General features: G+C 33.0%; 1 protein-coding gene across 2 annotated transcripts; it reads right to left on the bottom strand.

Annotated features, from left to right (window-relative positions):
• Window positions 1-8,143: 8,143 nt before the first annotated feature.
• Window positions 8,144-14,730, bottom strand: LOC132720473 (uncharacterized). 2 transcript variants are annotated; one of them, XM_060704621.1, is made up of 4 exons: window positions 14,403-14,729; window positions 13,817-13,981; window positions 10,729-11,202; window positions 8,619-10,387 (listed from the first exon to the last, which is right to left on the bottom strand). In XM_060704621.1, the coding sequence occupies exons 1-4, from the start codon at window positions 14,470-14,472 to the stop codon at window positions 10,083-10,085; spliced, it is 1,014 nt and encodes a 337-aa protein (XP_060560604.1). In that variant the 5' UTR covers window positions 14,473-14,729; the 3' UTR covers window positions 8,619-10,082. The 2 variants fall into 2 exon arrangements, with proteins under 2 accessions (XP_060560605.1, XP_060560604.1); XM_060704622.1 differs by lacking the exon at window positions 13,817-13,981 and having other exon boundaries at window positions 8,144-10,387; window positions 14,403-14,730.
• Window positions 14,731-16,025: the final 1,295 nt, after the last annotated feature.

The following is a 16,025-nucleotide window of genomic DNA, read 5'->3' as shown; positions in this document are numbered from 1 at the left end:
CTTGGTGTCTGTAGCATAAAGGAAGGAAGTTAGTCATATATGGCATGCCTTTTCATATTTTACGTTATAGTTATTATAGACTATAGCTAGTCAGTTTATTTGTCAGTCAAATTCATTTCATCTCACATTCATTTGAAATTGTGTAGAATAGTTTGGGCCCAACAAATCTGATCTTTGCTCCAAACCATTGCCCAAAATCTATCGTAATAAATCGGACTCCACTTTTATTGTAATCAACATTACATCTCATCTACCAAAAAAACACCAAAAACATTTTCTATGTTAAAGGGACTCCACTGAGGTTTTTTGACATGATGGGACTGAAAATATTTTTTTTTCCAGATAAATTTTTGATGTAGGTGTAGACAAAGAATCTTTGTGCAAACTTTCAGATCATTCGCGCACTTCGTTTTTCCATAATAATTATTCAAATTGTAAAGAAATGACCCAAAATGAAAAGCGTGTAAACGCTTTTCACTCAAATTAGGCTAAGAAAAGCATATAAAGCTACGATTTTATTATGTTTTTAGGCTTTTAAACCTCAGTGGAGTCCCTTTAATCAAATCTAGCCGGACTAGTAAGGCAATAATTTGAACTGTGTAACAATACATGTATAACTAAAATATATCGAATGGAAGTTGAAAGAATAAAGTTGAGGAAAAATTGTTAAAAATAAGTATTCTTTATTATATCCCCTCATTTTTTTTTAAATGTTTATTTCCCATAGGCCAGTGGGAGTTATTTTTACTGTTAATGCAAGTGTACCATGTGACTTAGAATTGTACTGGTTAACACCTCGGGTAACAGTATTTTCCTCAGGATGATATTTTTACTGTAACCCACAAACCTATATATTACTTATATAATATTTTATTTTACTAATGTGGACTTCTACAATCAGCGTTTATTTTCCTTACAAAAAATCAAACTGGAAAACAGCACCGTTTCCAATAGAAAACAGACAGCAAATTTCCCAATTTATGATTTAAATTGCTAAAATTTCACTGAAAATTCCCTTCCAAAATCGGTAAATTTAAAGGTAAACAAAACAGTTATGATTGTTTCTCTTCCAACATTTACTCCGGAAAAATTGCATGCTATAAGGGTGTGCTGTGGACACTATAGCTTATTGTTATGCTAAAACATTTAATCTTCCGTGTTAGCTTTATCGTCATACAGATCTTTTTTAAAGCGATATCTTCCTTGATTATATCTCATGTTTAGGAATGTTGAAAGAAACAAAATACAAACAAAATAGAAGTAAAAAAAGAAAGATTAAACATCTTGATTGCAATAGAGATATCTGGCTATATTTGGTTTTTCTGATGGTAAATAACTTTTAAGTTATTTAAAGCAGTGTTCATGTAAGACTTCGTGCAAATTTCTTTTACATTCAATACTTAACAAAAACTAAAGAAATTATTATTATTATTATTATCATTTTTTTATCATTATTATTATTATTATTATTATTATTATTATTATTATTATTATTATTATATAACATTTCATGGTTTAGATTTCCCCCTGAATCCCTGTTTATAGCGACCCTTTGGCCCAAGAACTAAACTTAGCGTATAGTCAAACCAGCCAAGGTACGCTGTTATCACTACTATTAAAGCAAACGTTATTGAGAAAGCATGTCGTAGAGAAATGAATGATTGGTCGACATGAAAGCAAATTTCGATTTATGTTTTTTTTTTTTGATGAGTTAAACATTTGGTTAGCAAATACTCACATGCAATTACCATGAGAATATTGCTTGATTTTAATACAATAGAATAGATAAAAAACAGAATCCCTAAAGAACACTCGAAACGGCAAAATTGAAAATGTTGCAGGCTCGGTTTGATTGATCCTTTTCATAAACGGTAGTGGTACAGTATGATAATGGTACGGTATATGGTGTAAATTTATTTGTCTTGCTCTCATATGACAATGTGTTCTATCAATCTTTAAAACATATGCCTCAAGGTGCATCAGAAACATATCATTCATAACAAATGGGTGTTATGTGATGAACACCGGTTGCAAAAGGTCGCTCCATACTTCATATTGGTATAATTACATTTTTAAGGTCCTGTTCTGTCATGGATTCCTAAATTCAACAATTTTGATTATACCGGTTAGATACTGCTTATGCCGATGATATAGGTGAGTCAAATAATGTTGCGCATGTATATGGGAAGACTCATGCAGTATCCAATCTTGGTTTTATTGTCAGTGCACATGATGCGTCTTCATAGTCCAAACTTTATCAAAATCAGCCTCTCTCATAAAGCAGAAACGTGCCATAACGGACTTGAATTGTCATGTATATGTTCGTGCACAGTTGCCGTGTAATGGACGAGGCAACTCAAAATGTTACAACAGTTGTGTCCCTTTTCGTAATAACAAACGGCGTTATGGACGGCGTATTATAGCGCCGACAACGGCTGCAAGTGTGTTTAATGCTGTGCCAACCCAGCTGTTTCCAACTTCCAGATATGGTTCTAGTCCAAACAATTGGTTTTGACAAAGTAATTTTTTACCTATTGACCTGTGCTACATCATAATGTTGTCTGAATCATAGCAGATATGCAATAAATGTTTTAATTCTTCAATTTTCTTGAAAATTATGGTTTGGTTTAAACATATTTATTCAAGCTCGATTGCGAAACAAATTCTTGCAACTTACTCGTAAATAAATCACTTTCTAGTCAGCTTCCTGAAACCAATTAACCAGTACTTGGGCTCGAACCCATGATCCCTGAGAGGCAGAAACCTTAACCATTAGGCCACCATGTACTCCCCTGAAACTGTGGTTGCTATTGATAAGCAGCAGTCAATTGTAACCCTGGGAGATATCAGGGGGGGGGGGATGATCCAAGTTTTTAACTTCCGCCTGTTCCCGTATGCGTTGGTTTTGTTTGGAAAGGGGGACAATTCTTACTCGCTTTGCGAGTTCATTTTGCAGCGATTTCATCATATGATTTACTGTCATTGAATGTCGTGGTCGGTAGTATATCTTATTTGAACATGTGTCATATTTCCTATCGGATTCTGACTGGAGTTTCAATTTTTACAGATTTCAAAGAAGATGCATATGGCCAATGACATCAGAAATACACGTAAACAAACAAATACAAATTCATATTGCCTGAGCTAGTTCTTTTATTTAAAATCAATTTAAGCAGTGCAAAATTTTCTTTCCCCAGTACTATCGTTTCTATCTCAAAAAGACGTACATGTATTTATGTCATTGGTCACGTGGGATGGCCATCCTGAGATGGAGACTTATAACGTCTTAAATCGAACCATTAAAATTTTATTTATTATAAGAAATTTGGTCATTTTTTCTGTAGATAAATAACTTTGTGTCAGTACTTTACATATCTCTAAGGCAAAGTCATTGCTTTGTAGAATGAGTCGGGTTTTTTTGTTTGTTTTTTTACAAAAATATGTATCACTTTTTCTTTAAATAATGACCGGGGTCTGTGGATTTCACCAGGCACGATTTCGGATGGCGTATGGGCGAACAAGGACACTGTTGGTAGCAATAATTCAATTGTGCAATTGTGGTACAAACTGATTTCCTTCCTCTAGTTAGACTCCGCACAAGTATACCAATATCACTTATAATTATACCGAATAAAAATCAACAACAACAACAACAAAAGTATAAAGGTAAAAGTGAAATTCAGCCAATGTAGACGTTGCCAATCAATTATTGTTGACCTACGCGTTTTCTCCAAAGAATATGGAAAGATCAAGATCACATGAAAGTCAAAGTGCATGTATTTACATATGTACAACAACAACAACAGCAGCAGCAGTAATATGAAATAGATTAGATGGAATGGTTAATATTCATTATATGTTTTCAGGAGGAGTCAATATTCTATAGAAAAGGGGTCACATTTTCTGTGCAAGACTGATCGGGGATCGTTATTTTAGGAGAGAAGAGGGGTGGTGGTATTTTACTTCGTTACACAAGAATGTGAAAACAGCGTATGAAGTGAGCAAAAGTAACGCCGAATTTTGCAAATTCATCAAACGTGCAACTCGCTTCTTGTGGATCAGTATTTATGTTTATACTTATAATAATGCACGTTGACAAATAATGTCGAATTAAATTGGATGTATGATAATCCGCCTTCCCATGAGCGAGCAAATTAAAAAGTGCAAACTGGGAAGCAATGTTCAAATAACACGTTCCCTACCTCTATTTAGACCCGCATAAACTCATGATTAAAGTGAATTTTATAATAATGTTGTGACGTTTATATAATTTATAATATACACGAGGCAGTATATTTGTGAACTTATTTCTTTTTTTTCTCTGATAAAGCATGTTTGCAGTATTATAAATTCGTTAAAAAGATTCTAACGGCTCGAGTTATATATAAAAACTTGAACTCGGTAAGTCGGTTGTGTCGCCTAGTGAACAATATAGATGTCACTTAGACATTTCTTCTGAGACACTGTTCTTATAATGTACATGTATTTTTAACTTTAGTGGCATTTGAGTAGATTGTAATAATGTTTCATCAGATTAATAAAAATGTTATCAAAAAAAAAAGTTTTACTTTGACAGATCAAATGGAGTACTCTCTGTGCACTGCACTTCAGGTCAATGAAAAAAGCTAACATACCAATTTGGAGTCAATCAATCTTACGAGTATAGTGGCCAAGCTATGCTATGGACAAGTCTATTAAGTAAGACAATTAACAAAGGACAATAATAAAAAAATTATGAAGTTCAGAGTACAAGTTCTTGTGTCCTATGAAGTTTCAATTCCATAGCTTTTATTGTAAAGGTGAAATGGCGTGGACAAAAATAAAGAAAATTAACAAAGGGCAATAACTAAAAAATCATGTTTTTGTGCAGTGCACTTCATCTCAATGATATCTATCATCCTACGAAGTTTCATGTCCAAAGTTTTTTTTTATAGTTTAGGAGAAATGGCCCGTACAAAAATGAAATATGAAAATTAACAAAGGGCAATAACTCAAAAATTGAGAAATGCAGAGTACAAGTTTGTGTGCACTGCACTTCTTATCAATAAGATCTATCATCCTATGAAGTTTCAGGTCCATAGTTTTTATAATTTATGAGAAATGGCCCTAACAAAAATAGGGTATGAAAATTACCAAAGGGCAATTTTAAATATCTCTTTAACGTCAATCCTATTTTTGTAATGAGTTTTTATCAGCATATCTTGTAGAATATTATCAACACATTTTGAAAGGAACAGTTAACTGCGTCAATAAATAATTATTTTATATTGCTTTTAAATAAGCACATGCACGTCACCCGGCGCACAACAGAAAAGCGCAGTTAGTCGTTTATTTGTTGCTAATGGGGCCGTCACACCATGTGGCGTTCTGGTCAGCGTTTTATGACGTTTTAAGAAACGTTGGTAGTCGCCAATGGTTGCTGGGATAGCGCCAGAAGAACCTTGTGTGAACGCCAGTGAACATCAGTAATCGCCGGAAATCGGCGTAGAACGCTGGTCCGGAAAAAAAGTTTTGAACATGCACACAAGTTCTCACTCATGGAACGTTTGATTAACTTTCGCCGAGCGTTGCACACGTTCTGCTATCGTTGGTCAGCCGTTACTCAATCGCCACTTGGTTGTTACTAATCGTTTGCTTTGCAGTGAACGACTCACTGGCGACCTTTCAACGACCGCTGAACGGTCTTCAAGCGAACAAAACGTGTGACTAAAGGTAAACGAACGTCCTTTTGGCGTCAATTGAGCGTCATTTGAGCGTCATTCGACCGTTTCACGAACGTCTATGCATATGTAAAAAGCAAGGTTCATTTGATTTTGGGTTATCGAAGAGAACACCTACTATGAAAGATCCTGAAAGATCGAGTAGGCTTAGATGTTTGCTCTAGCCAAGCTTCAAGTAGATGTACTGAACTTAAACATATCTGAACATATTGAGGGAATTCATCCGCAGAGAAGACCCCGACACTCACCCATAGAGAAGAAGACCCCGAAGAAGACGACAGTGTTGGACGAAATCATGAATATAAAGACGTCAAGGATTTGGAAAAACAAAATGTAGCTAGTAGGAACCCTCACCCCAATCTTTTTTCTTGGCGTCATGATGTTGACAATTTAAACTCACAAGAGCAACTAAATTCAATATGAAATTTCCAGCGTTCTGTGTCGTTTAAGCCGTAAAATAACACGCCATCAAGACGCTATTCTACCGTTATTCACGCGTTAGTCATGGTGTGACGGACCCTTAATTAAAAAACTAATTATTAACATAGAAACCCCGCTAAACATCGCATGCTTCTTATATGACGTCCTTTAAGTATTTTCTTATGGACGTCATTTTCGTTATTTTTGTTAATATCGCTAGAAACACCAGACGCCGATATTGTTTACAACGGGAAAATGACGGACACGCCGCGCGACCATAAAACTGTGTTGTAATTTGGGAATGAGACCTACAAAAATATTGGATACAAAACCTGCAGACGAAAAAAAAAATGCACCATCATTAGTGTTTAAGTGGCATAAGAAATTTAGTGATGGACACTACTTTGAGAAGCAGTAACGGTCATTGACTGCGTAACGTAGAAAGCACAAGTTGTACGTTATTATGACGTTGACGTCTATAACTTCGGCGTGCGCCGCTGTCGCCGACATGACTGTGTCTATGTAAAATTAATTAGATATTGTACTACCTACATGGATTTTCTGCGTTTATTTATTATTTATTCTTCTCGTACATGCTCGTTGACTTTTATCTGATAGTCTAAGGATGAAACGCATAGAAGGTCAACTATATTTGATTGGCAACGTTTACATTAAAAAATGTTATAAAGAAAATGTGAGAATTCATTAAATCACTATAGTAACAATTTGCCTCCATCAGTGTTTTGTATTTATGGCCAGAAAATTAGCCAATTGCATATCATGTACATGCAAACAAAAAATCTTTAAAGAAAATTAATAAGACAATTTATTATCACAATTAAACAATTATATTGTCTTTGACATCATACTAATACTGTATTATTTGATAACATTAAGTACAGTTGAAACTGACTATCATATTTTGTACAAAGAAAAAGACACTGTGTATGTTTCTGATGCACATATGGTCATTTTCAACAAGTCATAGGTCATTTTCAACAAGTCATACATTTTCTGTTTCCAACATATTATATTGCTAGAGTGGTGACTTCATGAATGTGTATTGACATTTTAATATTCATAGGCCTATTCTTATGGATGAAATAAATCATTCCCTTTGGAAATTTAACACATTTACGTACATAAAATAAATGTAAAATAACACACGTGTAATGCTAGTGGATACATAACCTCTGATCTCCTCTCAAAATTCATTTTTTTCAGTTTGACTTTTGTTTAATCATATGCTGATATTTCTAAATTCTTAATTCTTCATTTTACACTTTGTTCATATTGATATAATATGGTGGTTGGGGGTAGAATGTACATTGTTTCACTGCCACATCAAACTTAGCCTCCAACACTATCAACAACTCCAGCAATACAATAACAACATAGCTCAACATGTGCAAATCACAGTCTTCACAATACCAATTTTCTTGATGTGATACATGCAGAAAATATATCAAAATATGCACACTTATATATTATAATGACCTTTTTAGTTCTTGTATTATAATAATTTTATGCATCACACAGCTCAATTGAATTTTGAGAGGGTATTGTGCAAAACTTTTTGACTTACGTAATATCAGTGTCAAAGAGAAAATACAGCAACATTTATTCATTCTATTTGTCTGGTGCTAATTTAAGGTGTGCACATGGTGCTTCAGGTGTGCATATTTTCATTTATAAGTAAGTAAGTTGTTGCATGTGTTTAAAACACTTACATGTTTAGACAAGGACCATCAGTGATAACATGTGTCGTCTCATGATAGCCAATCACAAGTTGCAGCTACTGTGTAGCAGGAGACCCAAAAATCATTAACAGGGCAAAACACATTTTTAATTAAGGGCAATAACTCAGCTGAAAATCATTCAAGCGAAAATAAAAGTGTATTATGCTCAGGTACTTGACCTATCAATCTATCCTGTAAAGTTTCATTGAAATTGCATTAATGGTATAAGAGGAGTAGTCCTTTTTTTAACACCCTTTTCATTCAATGGCCATAACTGGGCCAAAATCATTCAAGTGGAAAACCCGTGTAATATGCACAAGTACTTGACCTACCAATCAAACCTTCATTGAAGTTGCACCAGTAGTTTTTGAGTAGTCTGGACAAGCTTTTGTGTATCTGGCAGCACACAAAAACCCACCTTTTATAAAGTTTGGAAAATTTGCACCAGTAGTTTATGAGGAGTAGTCCGGGCAAGTTTTGTGACGGACGGACGGACGGAAGGACTGACAGACGGACACACAGAGGATGGAGAAGGGCCACTACTCTGCAGAGGCGTCGCAAAAATGATTCTGAATTATATTGTGTTAATAATTCTTTATTTTATGAATCCCTGATAGTAGGTTGTATTGTCCTACTTTATTTGGCTTAAATATGTTTGACAAACTCTTATTTGGTCAAAATTAAAAGATAAAATTACTTTGATATATAAAATGAAACATTTTTATTAACTATTTTAACTGTTTTCAGCAAAAAAGGTAGTAAAATTTAGCACATTACACTCTCAAAATATATTCTAAGCAGTTGAAAAAATAAATACAAAAGTTGTAATAAAAGCATGGTCAAACAATGGTTTTCATTTTTGAAAATATTTGATATAAAAGAAAATAGAACCACCCACATTAAATTCTTTAAGATTTAGCGCACAACAGTAGCACTGGAATCACACACCTGATTTGAAGCAAAGCACCAATGGTGCTAAAGTTGTGCACTGAGAAATTACAATGTGTCTTATTTGTACAAATGTGACTTATCAATTCCCTCTTCAAACTTTGATGATATCATAATTGAATCATAATGTATTCCTGCATCGTCAGTCATCATTGTTGATGACAACTGTTTATAACGCTATAATTTAATCAAAATTTAATCAAGGCTGTTGCATTTTGTTTAGAATTAAAACTTATTGCCAAGATAATCTGAAAAAGAACTTAAGTAAATCTGAATCTCAAACAAATTGAAAAAGAAGAAATAAGTGTACTTTTATCTAAAGTCAGCTTGCATGATATATTAATAGAAAATATTGAGTGATTTAGTCTTTGTAAATTTCTGCTACAGACTTGCAGAATATTTTAAACAGTGTTTAAACTAATGAAATATTTTGTTCAAAATTTAAAATTTCATTTATATGAAAATATTTAAGGTACAACAGATCTAACTCAAAGATTTGTACTACTTTTACCAAATTTCAATAGGGAATTTGAGGCTAACTCAAGTAAGTCTTGTATTGCAGTCAGAATTTCAGCGTAATAAAGGTCTAACTCTAAAATACACAATTTGTATTATTTTAATTAAAATTTATATTAATGGCATTATTTCTTATTATAATTAATGTCAACTTAGCAAAAAAAGGTTTTCTAATATAAGCATGTATGAAATAAATCAGTTTTCTGTCTCTTCTGAACATTTTCAAAAATAGCAGTTAGACCAGTATTGCGCTGAGCCATCGATATGACACATGTTCAAATAAAAATATTCTACTGACAACGACATCCAAGGACAGTAAATAATATGATGAAATCCCTGCAAAATGTACCCACAATTCGAGTTAGAATTGTCCCCTTTGGCAATCAAAACCAACGCATTCACCCGGTTGTGCGAGGACATACGAGAGTTAAACATTTTTATCATTCCCCGTGTTATCTCCCAGGGTTACATATGACTGCTGCTTACAGTTACCATAGTTTTCGGGGGAGTACGTGGTGGTCTAATGGTTAAGGCGTCTGCCTCTCAACCCAGGGATCATGGGTTCGAGCCCTACTTGGGTCACGACCATGTTTCTTCATATGACACCAGTACTGGTTGACTCGAATGTGATTAATGTAAGTTGCAAGAACTTGTTTCGAAATCGAGCAAAACCAAGTCATAATTTTCAAGAAAATTGATATTAATATGTTTACGAATTTAAACATTTATTGTATATCTGCTATAATTCAGACAACATTGAGATGTAGTACAGGTCAATAGGTAAAAAATCACTTTGTCCAAACCAATTGTTTGGACTAGAAGTATATCTGGACGTCGGAAACAGCTGGGTTGGTACAGCATTAAACACACTTGCAGCCGTTGTCGGCGCTACAATACGCCGTCCATAATGCCGTCTGTTATTACGAAAAGGGACACAACTGTTGTAACATTTTGAGTTGCCTCGTCCATTACACGGCCGGAAATAACAGTTGACTGTGCAAGAATATATATCTCTGTGGGTGTAGTACACGCTTGCGCAGGACCCTGAAAACAAAGAACAATATTGATTTATTCCTCATAATGAAGCAAATATATGTTAAAAAACGAATTATCTTTTCGAAACCTACAACTTAACTTATTCCGATCTGACTAAAGTGCTACTTTAATTAATTATCGGATTGAACTTATTGCAATCATCTTGCAAATATCACTTTCTGATGAACTGCAAAGTTATCTCCAAAATGAGTTTTTTCATATATAGTGAAAACGACAAGTACAATTTGCACAACAAATGTATACTAATAACAAAATGGAAAATGGATTAAAAATAAATTCTACTTCAAACGGGAATCTATAAAGGAAAAGTTCAATGAAAGTGTATTTACACCACATGCGCATGAATCTGTCTTTCTGTGCCGGGTTTGGCGTTGTCGTCCATTTTGTAGTAGACCATGGTGGCATGGTTGTGGTTGTTCTTACCATTGGCGGACGAAATGTAAACCATTCCCACCAATGTGTTGAAGTTCTATATGGGGGACGCGTAGTTATCGGTTTACGTGTTGTTTTGCATGACGTAGACCGTGTTGTTGATTTTGTGGTGATATGTGAAGTTGGATTATCAGTAGTCGCTTTTGTGGTAAGTTGTGTAGGATACATTTCCGTTGTCGGTTTTGAAGTCATATGTGAAGTATACATTTCTGTAGTCGGTTTTGTGGTAGCACGTGAAGGTGGCACTCTAGTTGTTGGTATGGTACTGATAGGTGTATTCTTCTGTGTAGTTTGCTGTTTTCTATCACATAATGAGAATGGTGGCAATGGTGGTGGTGCAGGAAATTCCTTCAAACAGTTTCTATCCATACCTTGTTTTAAAAGAGATGAAGCAAAAATGATAAATACTTAGTACACGAGAAAAAAATCAGCTCCTGTTTTGTGAAACATATTGGCACATTGACAATTTTACCTGCAAAAACATGAAACTATAATTTCTGTTTGAAATATCATTTATAGGTAGGTGTTATATTTTCAAAATTTATATTTAAAGGCTTCAATGTAAATGATGAACTATGGTCTCAGAAACGTAAGACCGGTGGTGACATTTCAACCTCTTGAATTCTCGGGTTTATCTATAAGAATTCATGACTTCAACTTCATGAATTCACAATTTTAACAGACAGAATTCTCAAATTCAACTTCATGAATTCACGATTTCAGCTTCACGAGTTCATGATTTCAACTTCACCAATTCAATTTAATTAACTTCGTGAATACACGATTTCAATTTCATGAAGGTAAAATATTGAATTCGTGAAGTTGAAATCCTGAAGTTCAAAGCTTAAATTCATGAAGTCGAATTCATGAAATTGAAATCGCAAATTTCAAAACATGAATTCGTGAAGTTGATATCATGATGTTGAAATCTTGAATTCATGAATTTGAGATCGTGAATTCACGAATCTGAAATCGTGAAGTTCAAAAGTTGAAATCGTGAATTCGTGAAGTTAAAAATTGTGAATTGATTAAATTGAAATCGTGAATTCGTGTTTTCCGTATGTTGAAAACGTGAATTCACGAAGTTTAAATTGGGAATTCACGAAGTTGAAATGTCCCCACCGGTCTTCCGTACTAAAATGTTACTTAAATTTTTATTTTATTTTGGTTTTATTTGATATGACTGTTAAAAATATATTAAGCTAAATCTAATGAAACATTTTTATAAAATATATAAAAGGCAAAAATATGTTGCTTCCATAATTTTATTATGGATTTTCGAAAGAGTTGTAATATAGAATGTATTTACATCTGTTATTTAACATGAGTATTGTTATTATTTGAATAAAATGTTCCGGAACAAAATATCATGTAGGATTTTGACCTTTAAGCAATGATTTGGTCCATGTGTTTTTTGCTCTTAGAAAAAATATACGAGTATGTTTCTCCCATACAGACATTCTATTTCAAAATTCAAACAATAATTTTGTAAACTAAAGGCAGAAGATATACAGCTACATACACTTTAAGTTGGACTGAAAAGATGTGAATACCTGCAATTGTGATTTAACTGAATTCGAAAATTGGTTATTTGTTGTTTAAAATCATTTCAAAATTTAAGGTACCATATAGATATTTTATATATATTTCTCACATAGAAAGGTTGAGGTTTTCCTCCACCAGCAAAGTGAGGTTTTCCTCCACCAGCAAAGTTGTAAATTGGTGCGACGTAAAACTCGACCAAAATAAATAAATAAATAAATGTTTTACATTTGTTGAACAATGTGAGATAAATAAAGAAATAAACGATGAATGAATGAATGAATGAATGAATGGATGGATGGATGAATGGATGAATGAATGAATGAATGAATGAATGAATGAATGAATGAATGAATGAATGAATGAATGAATGAATGAATGAATGAATGAATGAAGGGATGGATGAATGGATGAATGAATGTATGAATGAAAGGATGGATGAATGGATGAATGAATGAATGAATGAATGAATGAATGAATGAATGAATGAATGAATGAAGGGATGGATGAATGGATGAATGAATGAATGAATGAATTAATGAATGAATTAATGAATTAATGAATGAATGAACAGCATTTTGCCACATTTAAAAAATATATAATTCTGAACAAATAGCAGACTAACGATAATTAGCAAAGTGTTATATAATTTGTTGGACAGAAATGCAATTTACACGTTGTGATAATTACTAAATACAAAACATCTAATTGTTGCTCCAAGCAAATCTTGAAAAGACTGTTTTATCTTACTGATATAAATATATATACAATTTAACATTTCAACTACATGTATTAAATGTATAGTGAAACACAAAATGTATACCTAATACATTGCATGGTAGAACGAAACTATTATACTCGTATAAAGTGAAATATAAAAACATGTTAAGTGAAATATATCTATATATACATGTATGGTGAAACATCAATAAAACATAAGGTAGATAATTACTAATGTTAAAGGCGAAATACCACTAAAACGACAGCAAAATATACACAGTGAAAATGAAACTAATATCCGATATATCATGAAATATAACTAATTTCGTATTAAGTAAAATACATTGACATGCTTTGCATTCTATCGGACATTCTATTTTTTCTAGTATTATTCATGTTTTGTGCTATGCTGAACAGAAAAAAAACAACACTTGAGATCGAAATAAATGGAATTCATTTTACGAAAGTAAATCATAACAAACTGAAATGCTAATAATCATTGGCAGCTCCCTCGGGAGCATCCATGTAAAAACGCAATCTATGGAAATTGAGGACTGGCACAAATTAGTTTTTACTTGTTGAAGTCTGTGAGCCACAATGACAACAACGTCAATGTGTCGCCCCACCCCCTCCCCATCACCGACTGCAGTAATCGATACTTATTACAATCAGTTAATATTAAACATAAATGTAATTTTAATTATACTTTGTTTATAAACGTACATGCTTTTGTGGCTTTCTGTATGGGAATAAATGCATATGTCATATTGGGACATTTCAGTTCGTCTGAAAGGTCGAAACAGTCCGGCACACCATTGCAAAAGTCACACGTCATATCCGGTCTTGAACTACACGACTGGTCATGTCGGTATCGAGAAATAGACACACCTAAAATAAGTAAACATAGTTATTCACACTAAAAGTATAAAAAAAACCCAAAAAGAATGTTTCTTATCAGAATAAAATATAATATCATTCATGCTACAAAATATAATTCATAATTATTGCACTATATATAATTACACATATATTACATCATTTAACAAGGTGTGCTGACCGAACCGGATGTTCGTTGTTGTGGTGGTGGGATGATAAATACCTGTCGTTTATCAACCACAATAAATATGTGTGTTAATGTATTTTAATTACGTTTGGGTTAGATGTAAAATACACAGGTTGAATAAATGAAATAAACTTTATATTAATGTAATGACTTCTTAAACAATATAATCTAAACTACAATAAGTAATAAAAACTTATCGTTATTTATTTAATTATCAGAATAAGAATCAAATAAAAAAGGTCATACCTGCATAAATCTGAATTGTTGACAAGAAAATGAAAATGTAAATATATCTAGCATAACACGAAGCTGTCATGTCAGAAAGATTTGAAGTAATTATCACATTCCCGATATAACGAACTACAAAACGTCCGAAATTATGATATTTATCCACTTTTTTATTTTACACTAATAATAAATGTCACTTCTCGTCACTAACATGTCTATAATTGGAAAAAAATGTTGCTGGTATAGGAACGAAGAAAAGTTATTACACGCGGAGATAGTAAGTTTATTTTTCTTCCCCCAAACGGAAGAGTAAGCCTTCAAGTTTGTAGCACGTTTTACTTGTTATCACGTGGTTTTAAACATTGTTGTTTTCTAATTAGATACATTATATAAATAGACATAACGACCCAGACATTCTGTGCGTACACTTATTAGGAAATTTACCTGTAATGTTCAAATTATAAAACAAGTGGAGAAGTCTTTTTATATTTTTGGCAGATTTATATTTTTTTCTAAACAATTTACATGTACAATATCAACTGTTATAGTCAATCACTATTACACCAGTCACTCTTAAAATATACAGTCAATTCAGTTTAACTTTAATGCCACTTTAATTGTTAGACTTTATAACCATCCAAGTTCGTAGTGACACTTTTTTACTTTAAAATAAATGCTGATTTTGAGGTTTTGATCATGTTTTGACTATGAAGACGCATCATGTGCACTGAAAACAAAAGCAAGATGTGATACTGGTTCTTCTCATATGCATGTGTATCATATTTGACTCACCTATATCATTAGCACAAGCAGTACCTAACTGTCATAATCAAAATTGCTGAAATTAGGAATCATTGACAAAACAGGACCTTAAAACGTAATTACACTAATATGAAGTATGGAGCGACCTTTAGCAACCGGCGTTCATCACATAACACCCATTTGTTATGAATGATATGTTTCTGATGCACCTTGAGGCATATGTTTTAAAGATTGATAGAACACATTGTCATATGAGAGCAAGACAAATAAATCTACATCATATACCGTACCACTATCATACTGTACCACTACCGTTTATGAAAAGGTTCAATCAAACCGAGTCTGCAACATTTTCAATTTTGCCATTTTGAGCGTTCTTTACGGATTCTGTTTTTTCTCTACTCTATTGTATTAAAATCAAGAAATATTCTCATGGTAATTGCATGTGAGTATTTGCTAACCAAATGTTTAACTCATTAAAAACATACACCAAATTTGCTTTCACGGTGGCCAAGCATCATTTCTTTATGACATGCTTTCTCACTGACGTTTGCTTTAATGACACACTAAGCCTCAAAAATGAATTAAATTTTCCTTCTTCAAAAAATGTAAACATAAGTTTAATAAATGTTAAATTAATGGTAAACAGCATGTAAGAGGTTTATTATCTAGTGAAAGAAGTGTTGAATGTGAACTTATTTGTCATAAGAGTAGCAGAAATATCCATACAAAGTACAAAATCACTCTATAATTGTACTTATTGCCAAAAATTGTACGTATTGCCAAAAACAGCTACAGAAACAAAAGATAATGCAGGTTTTGGGCCAGTAAGAAAGCTTTTGAAATCTATGACGAGACAGAAAATAAACGCTGATATTA

The sequence above is a fragment of the Ruditapes philippinarum genome, unplaced genomic scaffold, assembly GCF_026571515.1.
Source record: "Ruditapes philippinarum isolate M1 unplaced genomic scaffold, ASM2657151v2 ctg144_1_1_1_1, whole genome shotgun sequence".
In the NCBI taxonomy this organism is placed as follows: Eukaryota; Metazoa; Mollusca; class Bivalvia; order Venerida; family Veneridae; genus Ruditapes; species Ruditapes philippinarum.
This window is presented reverse-complemented; position numbering and strand designations above follow the sequence as displayed.